The 21,124-nt window shown below is 44.5% G+C and overlaps 1 protein-coding gene across 1 annotated transcript in view; it reads right to left on the bottom strand.

Moving 5' to 3' along the window:
• The window catches only part of LAMP3 (lysosomal associated membrane protein 3), a 39,811-nt gene extending 29,723 nt beyond the window's left edge, over nt 1–10,088 (bottom strand). The window contains exons 1-2 of the mRNA XM_023187644.1: nt 9,957–10,088; nt 753–1,462 (exon numbers count right to left, since the gene is read on the bottom strand). Of these exons, the coding sequence (XP_023043412.1) occupies nt 753–1,462; nt 9,957–10,005 (759 nt within the window). The 5' untranslated portion in view covers nt 10,006–10,088. The remainder of the gene's footprint in view (nt 1–752; nt 1,463–9,956) is intronic.
• Between the last annotated feature and the right edge of the window lie 11,036 nt (nt 10,089–21,124).

Genomic DNA, 21,124 nt, shown 5'->3' with positions numbered 1-21,124 from the left:
GAGACCAGCCTGGCCAACATAGTGAAATCCCGTTTCTACTAAAAATACAAAAATTAGCCAGGTGCGATGGCAGGCACCTGTAATCCCAGCTACTCGGGAGGCTGAGGCAGGAACATCCCTTGAACCAGGGAGGCAGAGGTTGCAGTGAGCCGAGATTATGCCACTACACTCCAGCCTGAGCAACAGAGCCATACTCTGTCAAAAAAAAAAAAAACAAAAACAAAAACAAACAAACAACAACAACAACAAAAAAAAAGTAAGAGAAAATATTGTTTTAGTGATTCCTTTAGTACATCAAGTGATCACAACTCCTCTCCCTCGGTTTTCTTGTTAATATGGATTTCCATATTAATGTCACAACTGTCTAGAACCATAGAGACCATCTGTCTTAAATCTCTCATTTCACAGGAAAGGATATGAGGCTTGTAAGTCTTCTGGAGTGGCAGGGAGGGGCTGAGATCGGCACTGAACGTTCCACGACACTCTGCCCATGTTTGCTAAAAGTGAGGGGTGTGAATATTTAAATTTTTGTTTGCCTTCCTCTCTCCAAACAGTTGCTATTAGTTTCTATTTTCATGTGTATCCTAAAACATAATCACCTTTTAATGGAGCACCTTGGAGAGAGATGAGCTCACAGCTATTGGTTTCATTTAAAGTAAAGATACGGGATGTAGGGAATGATCATTCCCAGCAAGCCAACCTCCACTCAGACTCTTTGAAGACAGTGTTATAGTCCTGTGGCCCCAACTTACCGATTCCTTGTCTTGAACAATCAGCTGTATCCCCATCTCTGCTTTTATACAGAGTCTGCTTCCATTTAGAACTTGATAAATTCCAGTCTTGACTGAAGATGGCTGAGGTGCAAGGGTGGACCCAGGAACCGTGGAGGCAGGTGCGGCTGTTCGGGTGGTATTGTGGGCAGCTGCTGTTGTTCCTGGGGCGTGGGTGGGTTGAACGGGCTTCTGACCGGTTGTGCATTTGTGTGGTGCTATGGATAAAGTTGCTGGAAGGATGGTCTGGTTACTGGGTTGAGTGGCGTTCCCAGTTGTGTGGCTGACGGTTGATGAACTGGTTCCAGTTGTATGAGCTGGTGGTGTGATGGTGGGTGGCAGTGAATAAAGGGCTAAGCTGGGGCCGATTGTAACTTTAGTAAGTGGAGGAGCTGTGTGTGAGTTGTTGGATGTGGCCTGGGTTGTGACCAGGGTGTAGATAATTGGGCTGGTGGTTGGAGTGTTTTTTGTAGTTACTGGAGTCGTCGTTGGAGTTTTTATTGTAGCCGCTGTTTGAAAGGTGATGTGACCATCCATTAATCTTGCTGCTAAAGTTTGGTGAGGCGCTTGGTTAGCTGGTTGCTGGACAGGTTTTGCTATGTCCTGTCCTGTTGCTGCTGCAGTAGGTTGAGAATAATCTCTGGTTTTTGGAAATGCTTTTGCTCTCATTTGACTGCCATCGTGCAAAATTACTGAAAATTAGGAAACAAACGTGTTAAAAACACTAACCAATTGCTTACAAGGTCCCTCTCCCATCCCCATCTTGATGTTTGTTCATAAAAGACCTAACATGCATATTTTTATATTGGGAGGAAATTTACAAGGGTATAACAAGGAAGCAAACATCATCAAAGATTCTACCCCTAGGCCACAAGTGTAATGTTCTGGTTATATCCTTGTCTTTTACAGGGTTATGACCGTTCCACAGCACCCAGCCCCTTTGCCTGTGTGCGATGTGGTACTAATACACACCAAAGCGATCGTGCTCAGCTAGATATCTAAGTGTCAATGCCTCTTCATTCTCCACCTTCAAATGTGAATCCAAACAGCTGACATAAAAAAGTGTTCCTGGGTGAACAGCTGCTAGATGACCTGATAGAGCTGGGGCACCATGAATGATGGCAACAAAGCTTTACAGAGTTATACAGTTTTCACAGAATCACATAATCCCAGGTTTGAAAGGGGTCTTAAAGGTCATCTAGTCCAAATCCCAGTCTTTTTTTTTTGAGACAGAGTCTTGCTCTGTCACCCAGGCTGGAGTTGCAGTGGCACAATCTCAGCTCACTGTAATCTCCACCTCCCGGGTTCAAGCGATTCTCCAGCCTCAGCCTATTGAGCAGCTGGGATTACAGGCACCCGCTACCATGCCCGGCTAATTTGTGTGTTTTTAGTAGAGACGGGGTTTCACCATGTTGTTCAGGCTGGTCTCGAGCTCCTGATCTCGTGATCTACCTGCCTTGACCTTTCAAAGTGCCGGGATTACAAGCGTGAGCCACCGCGCCCAGCCCCGAACCCTAATCTGATGTCTGAGTTACACCTACAGATCTTTGCCATGTGTTCATCCAATCTAGACTTAACTGTTCCCAATGACAGGAGACTCATCTCTTCACAGTATAGTCCTTTCCATTTTTTATCTTGTTCCTTGTTGTTTTCTCAATATAGACAAATTCCTGTCATTTTCTTACGTAACTTTTGGAGTGGCCCAGCCTTTCTCAACCAAGGAAGAGAAGTCGTAACTGCTCTGATATTTCAGGTGGGCTGTCCTTCGTGTTCTGGCTTTCATGGCAGCTCCTCAGAGCATCTTCCTTGTCCTCCTTATATAAAATAGTTCCCCGTATCCATGATTCTCCACTGCAGTGTTAAATTCATTGCTTTCACTGCATTAATTACAACTTGTAATTACGTATGGGGACGGTATTCAAATATTTAACAATCAGCCTGGCCAGTATGTACTAGCCAAATATTTTCCTGATTAAATGTTTGCTTTTGGTTTATTTGTTGGTTGTGGATCTTTCCTAGTAGATTAAGAGCAACCGGAAGGTGGGAACTGTGTGCACCGTTTTCACCAGCAGTGCCTGCGCATAGACAGTGTTCAGTAAATATAGGTCGAATGAAAAACTGACTGAATGTGTTAATGAGGACAATAGCATTATAGGCCTTTTAGGATTATTGTAAGGCTCAAATGAGTTGGTTTAAGTAAAACTCTTCATGGACCATTAAGCACACAGACAGTGTCTCCTATTGTCACAGGTTCTCTCCAGAGGCCGTCCTTAAGGGCAGAGGGCCTCTGGTTCTTTTCCAACTAGAATAGGTCTATCCTTGTCTCCTTCCAGGCACATAGGGATCCAGAAAAGTGGACAAAACACAGATGATGGGCCAGGCACGGTGGCTCACACCTGTAATCCCAACACTTTGGGAGGCCAAGGTGGGCGGATGACCTGAGGTCAGGAGTTCAAGACCAGCCTGGCCAACATGGTGAAATCCCATCTCTACTAAAAATACAAAAATTAGCTGGGTGTGGTGACACAGTGCCTGTAATTGCAGCTACTTGGGAGGTCCAGGCAGGAGAATCACTTGAATCCGGGAGGCTGAGGTTGCAGTGTTGAGAACACACCATTGCACTCCAGCCTGGGCAATAAGAGCAAAACTCCACCTCCAGAACAACAACAACGACAAACAGATGATGTCTTTAGGAGTCTGTGGTCAGGCACACTGAGAGATGCCTATGTCCCTTCAATTTTGTGGTTTCTCTGTGTTTACCCACAGACTCTCAGGACAGCTGGAGCTGTCCTGTGCTGGGCTGAGACTTGGGAGAACATGCAGAAAGGGAAAGGAGATCTTGCTATGCTAGTATTTACAAAGTCCTAAAGTTCATACCCAATAAAAATAATTCATATATGCCTTTTCTATCTCCCTCCTCCATTCAATACACTTCTAAGAGGTTACTTTTCTCATATTAATAACAATAAAAATTCCAGGTTACTGGACATTTACTACATAGAAGGCCTTATGTCAAGGGTCATCTTTTACCAACTTCTCTCAAAAACCCTTTGGTGGGTACTACTTTATCCATCTTTCGAATGAGGAAACTCAGGCTTGGAAAATTTCAGCCATTTGACCATAATGACACAACTGATCGAAGTTGGGGCAGAGACCTGAACACTGGTACATCTGAATCAAAGCTTGCCCTTGGGTTTGAGGGGTGGTAGAGGTGGGGTGCCGCTGGGAAGAATGGTGAGAGAAGACACAAAAGCAGAGGAGAGAGGAACAGGAGGGTGCCCTCCAGTGACCCCAATTCATGAAAACTTCATAATGATGATCCTTGTTGAGAGTTTCAAAATTTCATGTGCTGAAAAGGGGATTATTTTCCAGAAGAAAAGTTCTAACTTTAAGTCCAGTCATAAGACCCATGAATTATTTCTGTACAACTGGTTTGCAAAATAGGAAAGACAAAAGCATCAGTTCAAATTGCCTTTATAACCTTATAAAAAGATCGACGATTATTAATGACATGAAGTTGTCTGAGATCATTCTTTAAGAGTCTTTTTTTTTAAATCTAAAATATCCATTTGGATAAGTTAAATGCATGATACTTGAGAGTTGTAGGTTTGATGGGGTACAGGTTTACCTACAAACTTTTGTAAAATCCCTACACGTAGAACTTTTATGCCCATGTCATGGAACTTGGAGAAAGATTTTTCACTTCCAGATTATAATGCAGATTGAGTGTTGTTGAAGATTTATTTTAGCAATTCGTTTGGGCAAAACCCACGTTGCTGGTTCTCTGGCCATACACCAGTGAGAGCCCCATTAGATTCATACTATTATGATGGAGACAGAGAATTCACTCTCAAATGTGGTTTCCAGGAATATCTTGTGGTGAAAAGTAAAGATTGCTACAGAGACCTCCAGGAGACTAGAAACCACTTGCCAGTCGTTCTCTTGGGGAAGTGATTATATCCTTGCTAAAATCCTACTGTGTATGGCTGGTGTCTATAAGCTAAAGAGAATCTTCTCAACTGAGTACAATTTCCTAAACTGAGTAGTAGTACACCCTTAAAAAAAAAAAAAAAAAGCCTTCCTCAAGATGCAACTAGAACTCTTCTCTCAGTGGTAATGAATGAACGCAAATAAATAAAAAAAGGACTTAGTTGTTCACAAATGAACAGCATCCTAAACAAGCCAAGAAGATATAAGGTACCTGGTCAAGGTGTGCTTGCTATGTAGGAAGCCTGTTGAGATGTCTTGATATGGTGTGTAGGTGTAGGTGTGTCTCTGGGTGGTAGACAGAAGGCTGGGCTGGCAGATGGCTCAACCAAAAGTGCCAAGTTTATGGATGTTACAGATTAAACCTGTCAGAGAAGTATAGTTTTCACCCCTTCTCCTTCCTTCTTCTGGCCCTCACACTGCTCCTCCTCTCCCTGTAGGAATGTGGGGCATAAAAGATAGGCAGGTGATTCGACTGGGGTAGGTATGCTCTGCATTGTAAAGTAGCTCAGAAAGACCATATGAGCTACTTTATAATATATATGACCACACACATGGTCTATGTATATGACCACACATATATGACTCATTTCTGTAAAAACTGGGTCACAGTTTTTAAATGGGATGTTTGGCCCTGTAGAGGTTTAGTCAAGGTCACAGGTTTGTCTGAGGCCTAGAAAGAGGGCAGTGGGGGATGGGCACGATGGCTCACGCCTGTAATCCCAGCACTTCGGGAGGCCGAGGCGGGCAGATCACGAGGTTAGGAGATCGAGACCATCCTGGCTAACATGTTAAAACCGGTCTGTACTAAAAAAAAAAAAAAAATGCAAAAATTAGCCAGGCGTGATGGCAGGCACCTGTAGTCCCAGCTACTTCAGAGCCTGAGGCAGGAGAATGGCGTGAAACCGGGAGGCAGAGCTTGTAGTGAGTCGAGATCACACCACTGCACTCCAGCCTGGACGACAGAGCGAGACTCCATCTCAAAAAAATAAAAATAAATAAATAAATAAAAGAGGGCAGTGGGCAGAAGCAAGGGCAGGCATAGACCAGACTTTGTCTTGACCCTCCCTCTATTCACAGAACACAGCTCTGGTGTTCACACACCCGTCTGCCCACCGCCACCCCAGCCTTTCCTCTGTAGAATTCAGGAGACTTCGCAAACAAGCACCCCAGGGCCTTGATCCATTGCTTGGACTCCACTAGATGGAAATTTGCATGAAGAGGTGTTAGAAGGTTTTGGTTCCCCTACAACCAGTGGGTGTGAGGTGAGTCATTGCCCAGTCCCCTGGGAAAGTCAATGATTTCACAAGGGATCTTTTCTAGGTATTTTCCTGCAGTCAGTCCCTTCCCAGACAGTGTTTGGTTGGTTTCCCTGCCACACCACTCAACAGTATGTAGGGGTCTCCTCTCAGGCAGGCTCTACACCAGACACCGGGGGTAGGTCTTTGTTCTCAGGGGCACTGTGAGGCAGACGCATGAGTAGACCATACTCCTCAGTGTGACTTGTTTTTTGTTTTTGTTTTCTCCTTGAGACAGGGTCTCACTCTGTCACCCAGGTTAGAGTGCAATGGCATGCTCAGGGCTCACCGTAGCCTCAGCTTCCTAGGTTCAAGCGATCCTCCCACCTCAGCCTCCCTAGTAGCTGGGACTACAGGCATGTGCCACCATGCCAAGCTAATTTTTGCATTTTTTGTACAGGGTCTCACCATGTTGCCCAGGCTGGTTTCCAAATCCTAGGATTAAGTGATCCGCCTGCCTCAGACTCCCAAAGTGCTGGGATTACAGGTGTGGGCCACTGTGCCCGACTGACAAGTGTCTTTATCAAATCCCCAGATACTATGAGAGTGTGGGAAGGGTGGGAATCCAAAACAAGGATACATTCTTCAGGCAGACAAGGGAGGAGATGGTTTCCAGACAGGAGGAAGAGGATGTGTAAAGGCATAGAGGCTTCAGAAGTCTTGTATGTCTGGAGAACAGCAAGGGGTCAGCATGACCAGAACACAGGGATGGTATGGAAAGGGAGGGGTGAGGAGGGGAGACCAGCAGGGAGCAGGCCTGGCAGGCCTTGAAGACTACACTCTGTCTGCAGAGCTCTGAGGAGCACAGTCAGGGAGTCATTGGAGCCCCATGGCCATGTCCAGGTTCAGGGAATCACAGTTTAGCCCCCAGCACCTTTTCTGGCACCTCTAGGGGCAGCAGAAGCAGCTCCAGCAGGGTGCAGCAGAGAGAATCAAGGAAACCCTAGAGCAGAAGGGGCACTAGCCCTGTGACAGACTGCTGGCTGACTGTTCCAAAATCCAGTCTCTCCTTCTTTCTAACAGAACCTCAAGTTTCAGCTGAGCACTTGTTGCCAGGAATAAAGAGCTCTGTGTCTAAGCCTCCTTTCTAGCTGGGTGGGGGCATATCACTGAGTTTTAGTGAAAGAAGAGAAGTATCAAGATCATGTGGACGTTCTGGGAAGGCTGGGTGAAGGCAGCTCAATCACCTGTATGGCCTGCCTTTCTATAGCCCTTCTGTTTTTCCCCCTTTGACCAACCTGCAACTTGTATGTGATGGCTGGAGCTCCAGCCAACATGTGGAACCATGAGGAGGCCTTGAGGGTAGAAGTCACATACCTATATATCGGATCCTAATGACAGATCCCCAGTGAAGCACCCCCACACTAGAACTGACCTGAATTTCTCTGGACATGTTTTCACATGAAAGAATAACAAGCAACTATTTTGTTTAATCTACTGTTATTTTGGCTTGTCTCTTACGTGTAACTGAACCTAAACTTAACTGATATGAACTTAAATCCCCTCATTTTCTGGAGGGAAAATTTGAGATCAGGGAAGCATGTTGACTGGATAAAGATTACTCAGAGAGTTTACCCAAAAGCTCTGTCTCTCCTAGCAAAATTTTCTGATGATTTTTGCTCATTTCCAATTCAACAAGGATTTCTTGAGCCTATGCATGCAGGGCCATGTAGTACAATAGTGTACAGCCTAAACCCCAAGGCCAGACTTCGTTTTTGTTTTGTTTTGTTTGAGACACAGTCCACTATGTTGTCCAGCCTGGTCTCAAACTCCTGGCCTCAAGCGACCTTCCACCTCAGGATCGCAAAGTGCTAGGATTACAGGTGTGAGTCACTGCACCCAGCCAAAACCAGATGTCTTGAATGCCAGTCTCAGGAATGCTACTCACTAAATGGGATACCACGAACAATTCCTTAACCTGCCTCTGACTCAGTACCCTCATCATAAAATAGGGATAAGAATAGCATCTACTTTTCAGGGTTCTTATGAGACTAAATAAGTTATAGGTAAGTAGATGTATGAATAAAGCACGTAGGTTAGCTGCTATGGGCACAGACTCTGGTTCAAAGCTTGACTCTGTCACCAGCTAGCTATGTGATCATGGGCAAGTTATTTAACCTCTTTGTGCTTCTATTTCCTCACAAGTAAAATGGAGATGATAGCAGTACTTACAAAGCTGTTTTGTGGATTAAAGCACTGAGAACAGTGCCTGGCACGCAGAAAGTGCCAGGAAGCCATGGCCATCTTTGTTATTACCATGTGCTGATGAGCCCTGTACTGAGTGAAGAAGGGGCTCAGGTCAGGTTGCGAGGTGAATGGGAAAGGGACTGGAGAGACAAACAGGAGATACGGATGAACATCACTGAACAAAATCACTGCAGTAATTGCTTTCCAGGCACTACCTCATTTGTTTCCCCAGTACTCCTGGCAGAGGATATTATTCTCCCCACTTTTTAGTGACGAAACTGAGCACCCGAAAGGTTGGGTGATGCGAACAAGACCTCCCTGCTGGTAAGGGTCAGGGCAAGGGTTTGAATCCAGCTCTGTGCCACCCCTCAAAGGCCATGCAACACTCCACTTCTGAGGAAGAAACCTCTCATGCATCCTTCACCTAGCTTACCTCTGAGAATTTGTAGCTCAGAAAGGAACGGGTAATGTGAGTATTTTCTCTCCACTTACCCTTGAATTTGTCAATACTCACTGTGTATTTATTTATTTATTTTTGAGACAGAGTCTCACTCTGTTACCTAGGTTGGAGTGCAGTGGCACCATCTTGGCTCACTGCAACCTCCGCTCTTGGGTTCAAGCAATTCTCCTGCCTCAGCCTCCCAAGTACCTGGGATTACAGGTGCACACCACCATGCCCGGCTAATTTTTGTATTTTTAGTAGAGGCGGGGTTTCACCATGGGCCAGGCTAGTCTCGAACTCTTGACCTCAAGTGATCCACCGGCCTCGGCCTCCCAAAGTGCTGGGATTGCAGGTGTGAGCCACCGCCCCTGGCCTGTCAATATCATTGTGTTTCTGAATCTATCCATCCATTCAAGGAGCGCTCACATACAGGTCACTGTGGGTTACCGCTAGGCTGAGATTGTTTTTGCTTTATTAATAGCTTGCCCTGAGAAGCGTAATGATGATTTCCTCTTCTGTCCCCTGAAAGAACCTGAAACTGTAAGTCTGAAAGCGTGGCACAGGGGAGAACTGCCTAGGTGAGGGCAGCTGGCACGACCCTTCCCACAGCTTTCCTAACATTCGTAGCATTCATGTCACAAGCAAAGGCCACCGTGCCCCCTGCTTGAGTATGCTAGCTGGGCGGTGGGGACGGAGGCAGTGCTCTCATGACGTTCGATTAACCAGTAAACTTCATCACAGGAACAGCACGACAGCACCCAAGAGGACTCAATGTCTAGGGGGAAAAGCTTTGGAGAAAGCGGAGGGTCGGAACATAAAATAATCATAAACTCAGTGTCCCAGACGGCATCTGGGATGGGAAGTACAATGATAATTAAAAAAAAAAAAAGTCTTTTACACTCTGTCCTACACCTTTCTGAAATGGCACAATCTGTCAGACCACATCTGATGCAAGGAAGAGCAAGACATGAGCGCTTTTCCCGGACAACAAAGCCAATACTCCCATTCCTAAATCCATCTCTTAAATCCAAGTAACCTCTACAGAGAAGGTGCCCAGAACCCTTTTGGAAGCGAGGGACAGTGTTACTGTCTTTGGGGTTGACACCTGCTCTGAGTAACTCACGGAAAACAAGTTTCAGCAGGGAAGCCCTTGGACGCGCCACACCTCCCTACCCACAGCCCGTCCTGTGGCGCCCAGGACTCCAGAGTGCGTTTAGATGACAGGGGACCGACACGGCAGGGCCACCGCGGGAAGCCCTGCGCGCCACTCACCGGCCAGGGAAGCGAAGAGCACGGCAGCCGCGCTGAGCTGCCGGGGCATGGTGGGCGCTGGGCGAGGTTCTGCAGTGCGCGGCGAGGTGCGGGCAGGCCCCGAACCGGTGCGGAGAAACCTACCTGTGCCGGAGAGACGAGGCCACCTGCTTATGAGAAGCCGCCGAAAAGCCCGCCCAGGGCCGCTGGGCGTGGAGGGAAACTCCGCCGGCCCCCTCCTCCCCTTACTGAGCCGGGAGGGGCGGGGACGCGGCGTGGCGGCCGGGGCCGGGCCTCTGGGACTGTTTACCTCACGCGCGTAGTCCCGGCAGCGCCGGCCTCCTGCGCTCATACCCTGGGTCTCCTCTTTTCTTTTTCTTTGTTTTTGAGACGAAGTCTCGCTCTGTCGCCCAGAGAGTGCAGTGGCGCGATCTCGGCTCACCACAACCTCCGCCTCCCGGATTCAAGCGATTCTCCTGCCTCAGCCTCTGCAGTAGCTGGGATTACAGGCGCCCGCCACCAGGCCCGGCCAATGTTTTGTATTTTTAGTAGAGATGGGGTTTCACCGTGTTGGCCAAGCTGGTCTCAAACTCCTGACGCCAGGTGATCCGCCCGCCTCGGCTTCCCAAAGAGCTGGGATTACAGGCGTTAGCCACTGTGCCTGGCCCTAGGTGGTTTTACAGACCAGAAATTCCTGGAACAAAAAACACGCAATATCTTTTTTTGTTTGTTTGAGTCAGGGTCTCGCTCTATCACCCAGGCTGGAGTGCAGTGGCATGATCTCGGCTCCCTGCAACTTCCACCTCCTGGCCTCAAGCGAGTCTCCCACCTCAGCCTCCTGAGTAGCTGGGACCAAAGGCACCTACCACCACGCCCAGCTATTTTATTTTATTATTTTATTTTATTAAGCTTATGTAGAGAGGAGGTCTTGCTGTGTTGCCCAGGCTGGTCTCGAGTTCCTGGCCTCAAACGATCCTCCCGCGTTAGCCAACCATTGGGATTAAGGTGTGAGCCAGGGCCCACAGCTCAACATCGCTGACAGGCAACCTTTTAATGTCTTCTCTCCCTCCTCTATTAATTAAACGATGTTTTGACAGGGCTTGAGTCCCAGTGGGGAATACACATTTAAGCAATATATTAGGAGACCCTCCTTATCACTGGATTGAGGGCTTTCAGCCTAGCCTCAAATTATTTTCTGAAAAATAACTTTGGCTACAACTATTTTATCTTACTATGTTGCTCCAAACACTCTAATCAAGTACACTTAACCAAAGCTTGCAGTGCGTTTCAGAATGGAATTTTTATGGTGAAAGGTGAGGGTTAACTTGTGCCAGTCAACCTAATTTCAGCAACTACCTGCTTTCTGATCTTTGAGACTGTTTATTCAGAAGACAATAAGTGGGTATAGACTGTGTGCCAGGCACTCGTCTTATTCTATTTAAGTGCCGTAGCCACTCTGTGTGGACGCCGTTGTTATTATTGCTGCCCCGTTTCGCAGATGGAAAAACTAAGCACAAAGAAGGGAGTTGACCAGAGTCCCTTAGATAATAAATACAGAAACTGGACCATAAATCCTATCTGCCTTGAGAGTGTAGGATTTTAAGCACTACGCCGTTGTAACTGAAGAGGTGTTCACAACTAGAATATAATATATGCTTTTAAGTTGCTTACTGCCTAGTTGAGAGAAATTTATTAATATACAACAATATCTAGAGAGTGACTGATCAATTATTTACTACTCAGAGCCACACTAGATGAGGAATGGGATCGTGAAGGAGATGGCTTCATGGTGGTTTGCTCTCCAATCTTCTTCTTCTTCAACATTGTTTTCACTATTCTAAGTTCTCTGCATTTCCATATTAATTTTAGAATTGTTTTGCCAATTTCTACCAAAAATCCAACTGAGATTTTTATTAGGATTGCATTAAATCTGTAGGTAAATTCAAGAAGATCTGACATCGCAACAATATTGAGTCTTCTGATTATAAACATGGTATATCTCTCCATTTATTTAGGTCTTCTGTATTTTTTTCCCAGATTTCTCAAATACTGTTTCAAGTTTGGCCCTAAGTATTTCATATTTTTGATGCTATTATAAGTGGCATTAAAATTGTTTTAAATTTCTGATTTTGCAGTACTAGTACAGTCATAGGTCGTTTAATGACAGGAATATGTTCTGAGAAATGTGTCATTTAGTGAGTTCATTGTTGTGTGAACAAACAAACCTAGATGACATCGCCTGCTACACACCTAGGGTATATGGGAAGGCCTATCACTGCTGGGCTACAAATCTGTACAACATGGTACTGTACTGAATGCTACAGGCAATTGTAAGATAATAGTCTTTGTATATCTAAACAGGTCTAAACATAGAAAAGTTTCAGTAAAAATACAGTATAAAAGATAGAAAGTGGCACACCTAATAGAGGGCATGTACCATGAATGGAGCTTACAGGGCTGGAAGTTGCTGTGGGTGAGTCAGTGAGAGACAAGTAAATATAAAGGCCTAGGACATTACTGTACACTACTACAGGATTTATAAATACTGTACACTTAGGCTACAATACATTTACTTTAAAAATTTTCCTTTCTTCAATAATGAGTTAACCTCCACTTACTACAATTTTTGACTTTATAAACTTTTTAATTTTTAAAAAACTTTTTGATTCTTTTATAACAACACAGCTTAAAAGACAAACACATTATGTGGCTGTATAGCAGTATTTTATTTCCCTATATCCTTATTCTATAAGTATTTTTCTATTTTAACAATTTTTTAAAACTTTTACAACTTTTTTTTTTTTTTTTGAGATGGAGTCTCGCTCTGTCGCCTGGCTGGTGTACAGTGGCACCATCTGGTTCACTGCAACATCTGCTTCCTGGGTTCAAGGTATTCTCCTGCCTCAGCCTCTGAGTAGCTGGGACTACAGGCACACGCCACCATGCCCACCTAGTTTTTGTATTTTTAGTAGAGACGGGGGTTCACCATGTTGGCCAGGATGGTCTCGATCTCTTGATCTCGTGATCCACCCGCCTCCGCCTCCCAAAGAGTTGGGATCACAGGCATGAGCCACCACGCCCGGCCACAGTTTTTTTTGTTGTTAAAAATGAAGACACACACACACACGCCTAACCCTACACGGGTCAGGATCATCAATATCACTGTCTTCCACCTCTACATCTTGTCCCAGTGGAAGGTCTTCAAGGGCAGTAACATCCATAGAGCGGTCATCTCTGTTTGGACTAACGGAGGCAAGATGGTGCACTTCCGGGTTCTTCTTCACCAACTTTTCCCGCGCACGCGAAAATGCAGCCAGCGCCCAGGGAGGGTGCAGACCAACCGGGCATGTGCCAGGTGACATCAGTCCGAAGAGACCAAGATTTACCTGGTCGCACCTGCGGAACGCCCCCCAACACGCCCGTGCCCCGCCTATTGCCCTCCTACTCCTAGAAAAGCCGCTCTCGGCCAGCGCGCCAGGCGGCCTTCTTCAGTCCTCCACTCCTGTCGGGATGTCGGGACTGCAGGAACTCCGACTGAGAGCCCCACCAGGGGGACTCTGCCGGCCTTCTTTGCTGGAGGCCAACGGACCTCTTCCCCACACCTTAGGTGACCAAAATAAATTTGCAGTTTTGCTCCTACACTTGCCTACTCGCTGGTTCTTTTGTGCTCCCTCCGCTGGTCTTAGAAAAACAAATCAATCTCCTGTAATAAAAATGCCTTCTTCTGGAATATCTCCTGAAGGACCTGCCTGAGACTGTTTTACAGTTAATTTTTTTTTGTAAGTAGAAGGAATACTCTCAAAGTAATGACAAAACATAATATAGTAAATATAGACACCAGTAACATAGTTGTTTATCAAGTATTATGTACTGTATATAATTGTATGTGCTACACTTTTATACGACTGGCAGTACAATCTTAGTTTCTCACCACAAGTGATGCCGTCTCCACTTTGACATCATGACGGTTACAACATCAGTAGGTGATAGAAATTTTTCAGCCCCATTATAATCTTATCGGACCACCATTATACATGTGGTCAGTTATTGACTGAAATATGGTTATGTGATGCATGACTGTATATGTATAAATACAATTTATTTTTGCATGCTAATCTCATATCCTGCAATCTTGCTAAACTCACTTTTTAGTTCTAGTCATTTTTCCTGGTAAACTCCACTGGATTTTCTATATAGTCTATTATATCTATGAATAAAGACAGTTTTACTCTTTACTTTCCAATTTGGACGTTTTTGTTTCTTTTCTTGTCAAAAAGCCTTCTGTTGAGGCTTGAACCTCCAGGACATTGTGAAATAGCAGCCATGAGAGTAGAATTGTGTTTTGTTCCTGATTTGAGGAAGAAAGCATACTTTGGCTATTAAGTGTGATGTTAGCACTAGGTATTTCATAGATGCTGTTTATCAGGTTGATAATGTTCCTCCTATTCCTAAATTTCTGAGAATTTTTCAAGAAAGGGATGGATTTTATTTAATTTTTTTCTGTATATATTGGGATGATTACATGGTTTTTCATTTTGATCTGTTAATATTGTGACTTGTATTAATTTTTAAATATGAAATCAACCTGCATTTCAGGGAGAATACCACTCATTCATGATTTAGGGTCATTTTTATATATTGCTGGACTGTTTTTGTAAAATTGTGTTATGAATTTTTGTATATATGCTTGTGACTGACATTGATCTGTCATGTTCCTTTTTTTTTAACAGCTTTGTCTGGAAGTAATACTGACCTCAGGAATTAATTGGAAAGTACTTCTTACTCTTCAATTTTTTTAGAGGGATATGCCAAAATTTGTATTACTTCCTTAATGTTTTATAAAATTCCTTTGTGAAAACGTGTAGTTCTGGGTGGGGGGCTCTTTGTGGGAAGCTTTTAAGTATAAATTCAATGTATTTAATAGATATAGGGCTATTGAGGTTATCCATTTCTCTTTGAGTGAGCTTTGCTAGGTGTATGAGATACGAAGAAAATTGTTTCTCCCACACTTATCCTCAAGACTCAATACAAAATATATGTCTTCTGGTCACCAAGATGCGCGGGATTTCTTTCCACCAACAACCAGTTCTACAGTGAACACCAATTAGGTATCCCATAATTCAATTCAATTCTGACACTATTTACCTGGAGTTAAGAGTTTGATCCCACAAGTTAAGGGTTCCACCCCACAAGACTGCCTGTCACTTCAGACACCAATTAAAAGTAGCAGGTTGTCACCTATACTTCTGACTGACTGGCTATAGATTGGGATTCCCACTATACCCTCCTTGGGTTCTATTAATTTGCTAGGAAGGCTTACAGAACTCAGGGCAACACTTACTTACATTTGCTGGTTTATTATGAAGGATAATACAAAAAATACAGATGAACAGCCAGATGGAAGAGGCACACAGGGCAAGGTATAAGAGAAGGGGTAAGGAGCTTCCACGCCCTCCCTGGTATCGTCACCTTCCCAGTACCTCCACATGCTCAGCAACCCAGAAGCTCTCTAAAGGTGTCCTTTTGGGTTTTAATGGGCTTCATTACGTAGGGATGACTGATTAAATCACTGGCCATTGGTTATCTACTTAACCTTCAGCCCCTCTTCCCTCCCCAGAGGTAATGGGGAGGGGCTGAAAGTTCCAACCCTCTAATTACATGTTTGGTTCCCCTAGCAACCAATTCCCATCCTGAGGCAATCCAGGGTCCCACCAAGAATATCCTCATTAGGACAAAAGTAACACCTCTTACCTTGGAAATTCCAAGAGATTTAGGAACTCTCTGTCAGGAACCAGGGTCAAAGACCAAATATTAAAACAAAAGATTATCCTAGAACTCTTATATATAAGGATTTTAGGAGCTCTGTCTTAGAAACTGGGACAGAGACCAAAGAAATATTATTGTATCACACTATCACAGTTTATTATTTTCAAAAAAAGTTGTTTTCTGGCTGGTACAGTGGCTCATGCCTATAATCCAAGCACTTTGGGAGGCCAAGGTGGGAGGGTCACTTGAGGCCAGAAGTTCAAGTCCAGCCTGGACAACACAGGGAGACCCTATCACTATTACATTTTTAAAAAAATTAGCTGGGCATGGTCCCAGCTACTTGGGAGGCTGAAGCAGAAGGATTGCTTGAGCCTGGGAGGTCAAGACTAGTGAGCTGCGATCACACCACTGCACTCTAGCCTGGGTGACAAAGCCAGACCCTGTGTCTAAAAACAAGAAAAGAAGGCAGGGCACGGTGGCTCACGCCTGTAATCCCAGCACTTTGGGAGGCCAAGGCGGGTGGATCTTGAGGTCAGGAGATCGAGACCATCCTGGCTAACGTGGTGAAACCTCATCTCTACTAAAAAAATGCAAAAAAATTAGCCGGATATGGTGGCAGGGGCCTGTAGTCCCAGTTACTCGGGAGACTGAGGCAGGAGAATGACATGAACCTGGGAGGCAGAGCTTGCAGTGAGCTGAGATCACGCCACTGCATTCCAGCCTGGACAACAAAGCGAGACTCCATCCCTAAAAGAAAAAAAATAAGAAGAGAAAAAATAAGTTTTTTCTTTCAACTAAGTTGTTGGATTTATTAGCATAAAGCTGTTCATAACAATCCCTTATTTGTCTTATAATATCTGTAGTATAGGTAGTGATGTCACTTTTATTACTAATGTTAATAATTTGTATTTTCTCTCTTATTTCCCTGATAATATTAATAATTTGTGTTTTCTCTCTTTTTTCCCTGATAAATCTGGCTGGAGGTTGATCAATTCTATTCATGTTTTCAAAAACAACAAAATTTGATTTCATCAAGTTCCTTCATTGTTCTTATATTTTCTGTTTTATTCATTTCTACTTGATCTTTGTTATTTTCTTCCTTCTACTTAACTTGTGTTTTATTTGCTCCTCTTTTAATAGTTTTTAAAGGTGGAAGTTGCCTGCATAATCCCAGCACTTTAGGAGGCCAATGTGGGAGGGTCATCTGAGGTCAGGAGCTTGAGATTAGCCTGGCCAACATGTGAAACCCCGTCTGTACTAAAAATACAAAAATTAGCCAGATGTGGTGGTAGGCACCTGTAATCCCAGCTACTTGGGAGGCTGAGGCAGGAGAATCGCTTGAACCCAGGAGGTGGAGGTTGCAGTGACCTGAGATTGCGCTATTGCACTCCAGCCTGGGCGACATGAGCGAGATTCTATCCTGAAAAAAAAAAGAAAAGAAAAAGAAAGATGGAAGTTGAGGCCAGTGGTTTAAAATATTTCTTCCTCTCTAATAAACAGGTTTACTGTTATGAACTTCCCTCTAATTACTACTTTAGCTGGATCCCACAAGTTTTAATATGTTTTCATTTTCACATAATTAGAAATACTTCCTAATTGCCTTTTGCTATCTCCTTGACTCATGGTTATTTAAAATAGCATTATTTCATTTTCAAACACATAGTTTTCCAGATATCTTTCTTTTATTGATTTTTAATTCCACTGTGATTGAAAACATAATTATAGGATTTAGCTCTTATAAATTTATTGAGATTTGTTTTTTGACCAAGACTGTGGTTGGTTACATTAGTTTCCAGAACTGACGTAACAAAGTGCCACAGACTGGGTAGCTTAAACCACAGACATTTGCTTTCTTATAATTCTGGAGACTAGACATGTGACATCAAAGTGTAGCTGGGTTAGTTATTTCTTTCCTTTTTTTTTTCTTTTTGAGACAGAGTCTCTTTCTGTCACTCAGGCTGGGATGCAGTGGTGCAATCTCGGCTCATTGCAACTTCCGCCTCCCAGGCTCAAGCGATTCTCCTGCCTCAGCCTCCCGAGTAGCTGGGATTACAGGCAACCATCACTGCACCTGGCTAATTTTTGTATTTTTAGTAGAGACGGGGGTTTCACCATGTTGGCCAGGTTGATCTCGAACTCCTGACCTCAGGTAATCTACCCACCTCGGCCTCCCAAAGTACTGGGATTACAGGCATGAGCCACTGCGCCTGGCCCGGGTTAGTTCTTTCTAAGGCCTCTCTCCTTGGCTAGTAGACACCTTTGTCTCACATGGTCATCCCTCTGTGCATGCCTGTCTGTCCTCATCTCCTCTTCTTATAAGGACATTAGTCATGTAGGATTAGTGTCTACTCTTTGAACTCATTGTACCTCTTAAAGACCCTATCTCCAAATATAGTCATATTCTGAGATACTTGGGGTTAAGATTTGTATTAGTCCATTTTCATGCTGCTGATAAAGACGTACCTGAGACTGGGAAGAAAAAGAAGTTTAATTGGACTTACAATTCCACATGGCTGGGAGGCCTCAGAATCATGGTGGGAGGCGAAAGGGACTTTTTACATGGTGGTGGCAAGAGAAAATGAGGAAGAAGCAAAAGTGGAAACCCCTGATAAACCCATCAGATCTCATGAGACTTATTCCCTATCATAAGAATAGCATGGGAAAGACCAGCCCCCGTGAATAAATTACCTCTCCCTGTGTCCCCCTAACAATATGTGGAGATTCTGGGAGATACAATTCAAATTGAGATTTGGGTGGGAACACAGCCAAACCATATCATTCTGCCCCTGGTCCCTCCAAATCTCATGTCCTCACATTTCAAAACCAATCATGTCTTTCCAACAGTCCCCCAAAGTCTTAACTCATTTCAGCATTAACCTAAAAGTCCACAGTCCAAAGTCTCATCTGAGATAAGGCCTTCCACCTATGAGCCTGTAAAATCAAAAGCAAGCTAGTTACTTCCTAGATACAATGGGGGTACAGGTATTGGGTAAATAAAGCCATTCCAAATGGGAGAAATTGGCCAAAGCAAAGGGGTTACAGGGCCCATGCAAGTCTGAAATCTAGTGAGACAGTCAAATTTTAAAGCTCCGAAATGATGTCCTTTGACTCCAGGTGTCACATCCAGGTCACACTGATGCAAAAGGTAGGTTCCCATGGTCTTGGGCAGCTCCACCCCTGTGGAGGTACAGCCTCCCTCCAGGCTGCTTTCATGGACTGGCGTTGAGTGTCTGCGGCTTTTCCAGGTGCACAGTGCAAGCTGTCAGTGGATCTACCATTCTGGGGTTTGGAGGATGATGGCCCTCTTCTCACAGCTGCGCTAGGCGGTGCCCTGATAGGGACTTTGTGTGGGGGCTCTGATCCCACATTTCCCTTCTACACTGCCCTAAGAGGTTCTCCATGAGGGCCCCGCCTTTGCAGCAAACTTTTGCCTGGGCATCCAGGCATTTCCATACATCTTCTGAAATCTAGGCAGAGGTTCCCAAACCTTAATTCTTGACTTCTGTGCACCCACAGGCTCAACACCACATGGAAGCTGCCAAGACTTGGGGCTTCCACCCTCTGAAGCCACAGCCCAAGCTATACAATGGCTCCTTTCAGCCACGGCTGGAGCAGCTGGGACACAGAGCACCAAGACCCTAGGCTGCACACAGCACAGGGACCCTGGGCCTGGCCCACAAAACCCCTTTTTCCTCCTGGGCCTCCAGGCCTGTGATGGGACAGGCTGCAGTGAAGGTCTCTGACATGGCCTGGAGACATTTCCCCATGGTCTTGGGGATTCACATTAGGCTTCTTGCTACCAATACAAATTTCTGCAGCCAGCTTGAATTTCTCCCCAGAAAATGGGTTTTTCTTTTCTGTCACATAATGAGGCCGCGCATATTCTAAACTTCTATGTTCTGCTTCTGTCATAAAACTGAATGCCTTTAACAGCACCCAAATCACCTCTTGAATGTTTTGCTGCTTAGAAATTTTTTCCGCCAGATACCCTAAATCATCTTGCAAGTTCAAAGTTCGGTCTCTAGGGTAGGGGCAAAATGCTGCCAGTCTCTTTGCTAAAACGTAACAAGAGGCACCTTTTCTCCAGTTCCCAACAAGTTCCTCGTCTCTATCTGAGACCACCTCAGCTTGGATCTTAATGTCCATATTGCTATCAGCATTTTGGGCAAAACCATTCAACAAGTCTCTAGGAAGTTCCAAACTTTCCCACATACTCCTGTCTTCTTCTGAGTCCTTCAAACTGTTCCAGTCTCTGCCTGTTACCCAATTCCAAAGTTGTTCCACATTTTCAGGTATTTTCAGCAACATCCCACTCTACTGGTAGCAATTTACTGTATTAGTTCATTTTCACACTGCGGATAAAGACATACCTGAGACTGGGAAGGAAAAGAGGTTTAATTGGGTTTACAGTTCCACATGGCTGGGGAGGCCTCAGAATCATGGTGAGAGGCGAAAGGCACTTCTTACATGGTGGCGGCAAGAGAAAATGAGGAAGAAGCAAAAGCGGAAACCCCTGATAAACCCATCAGATCTTGTGAGACTTATTCACTATCACAAGAATAGCATGGGAAAGACCGGCCCCCATGATTCAATTACCTACCCCTGGGTACCTCCCACAACACACGGGAATTCTGGGAGATACAATTTAAGTTGAGATTTGGGTAGAGACACAGTCAAACCATATCAAGACTTCTACATATGAATTCTGGAGGGACACAATTTAACTCATAATAGTGGACTGTCTTGTTAAATGTTCTGTGGACTGTGTGCATTTGAGAAGAATGTGTGTATTCTTTCATTGTTGGATTCAGGGACCTATAAATGTTAATTACGTTAAACTAATTGATAGTATGGTTCAAGAACAAATGGTATCAACTTAGGAAGGTTTAACTTACGATTTTTCAACTTTACAATGGTGTGAAGTCTGTATGCATTCAGTAGAAACCATACTGTGAATTTTTCTCTTTTCCCAAGTTACTACTACGGGATCAGATACTCAGATACTCTCTCACGATTCTGGGCAGTGGCAGCAAGCCTCAGCTTCCAGTCAGCCACTCAATCCCAGGGGTAAACGACTGATACAGCCATTCTGTTTTTCATTTTTAGCAAAGTACTCAATATATTACATGACACACTCAAAACTTTATTCTAAAACAAGTTTTGTATTGGATGATTTGCCTAGCTGTAGGCTAATGTTAAGTGTTCTGAGCACATTTAAGGTAGGTTATACTATGCTATGATGTTTGGTAGGTAAGGTAAATTTAATGCATTTCTGTCTTCACATTATGACATGGAACCAGAACTCAAGAGGTACTTGATACATATAGGCTGAGTAAACAAATGCTAGTGTGATGCTGATACTGGCCCAGGAGTTGGAAGACCTGGATTCCAGTCGCCGCCTTCCTGCAGGCTGGCTGGGTGAC

This window comes from Piliocolobus tephrosceles, chromosome 2 (genome assembly GCF_002776525.5).
Source record: "Piliocolobus tephrosceles isolate RC106 chromosome 2, ASM277652v3, whole genome shotgun sequence".
Taxonomy (NCBI): domain Eukaryota; kingdom Metazoa; phylum Chordata; class Mammalia; order Primates; family Cercopithecidae; genus Piliocolobus; species Piliocolobus tephrosceles.
Note: the sequence above shows the minus strand (reverse complement) of the source record. Positions and strands in the feature narration are given on the sequence as shown.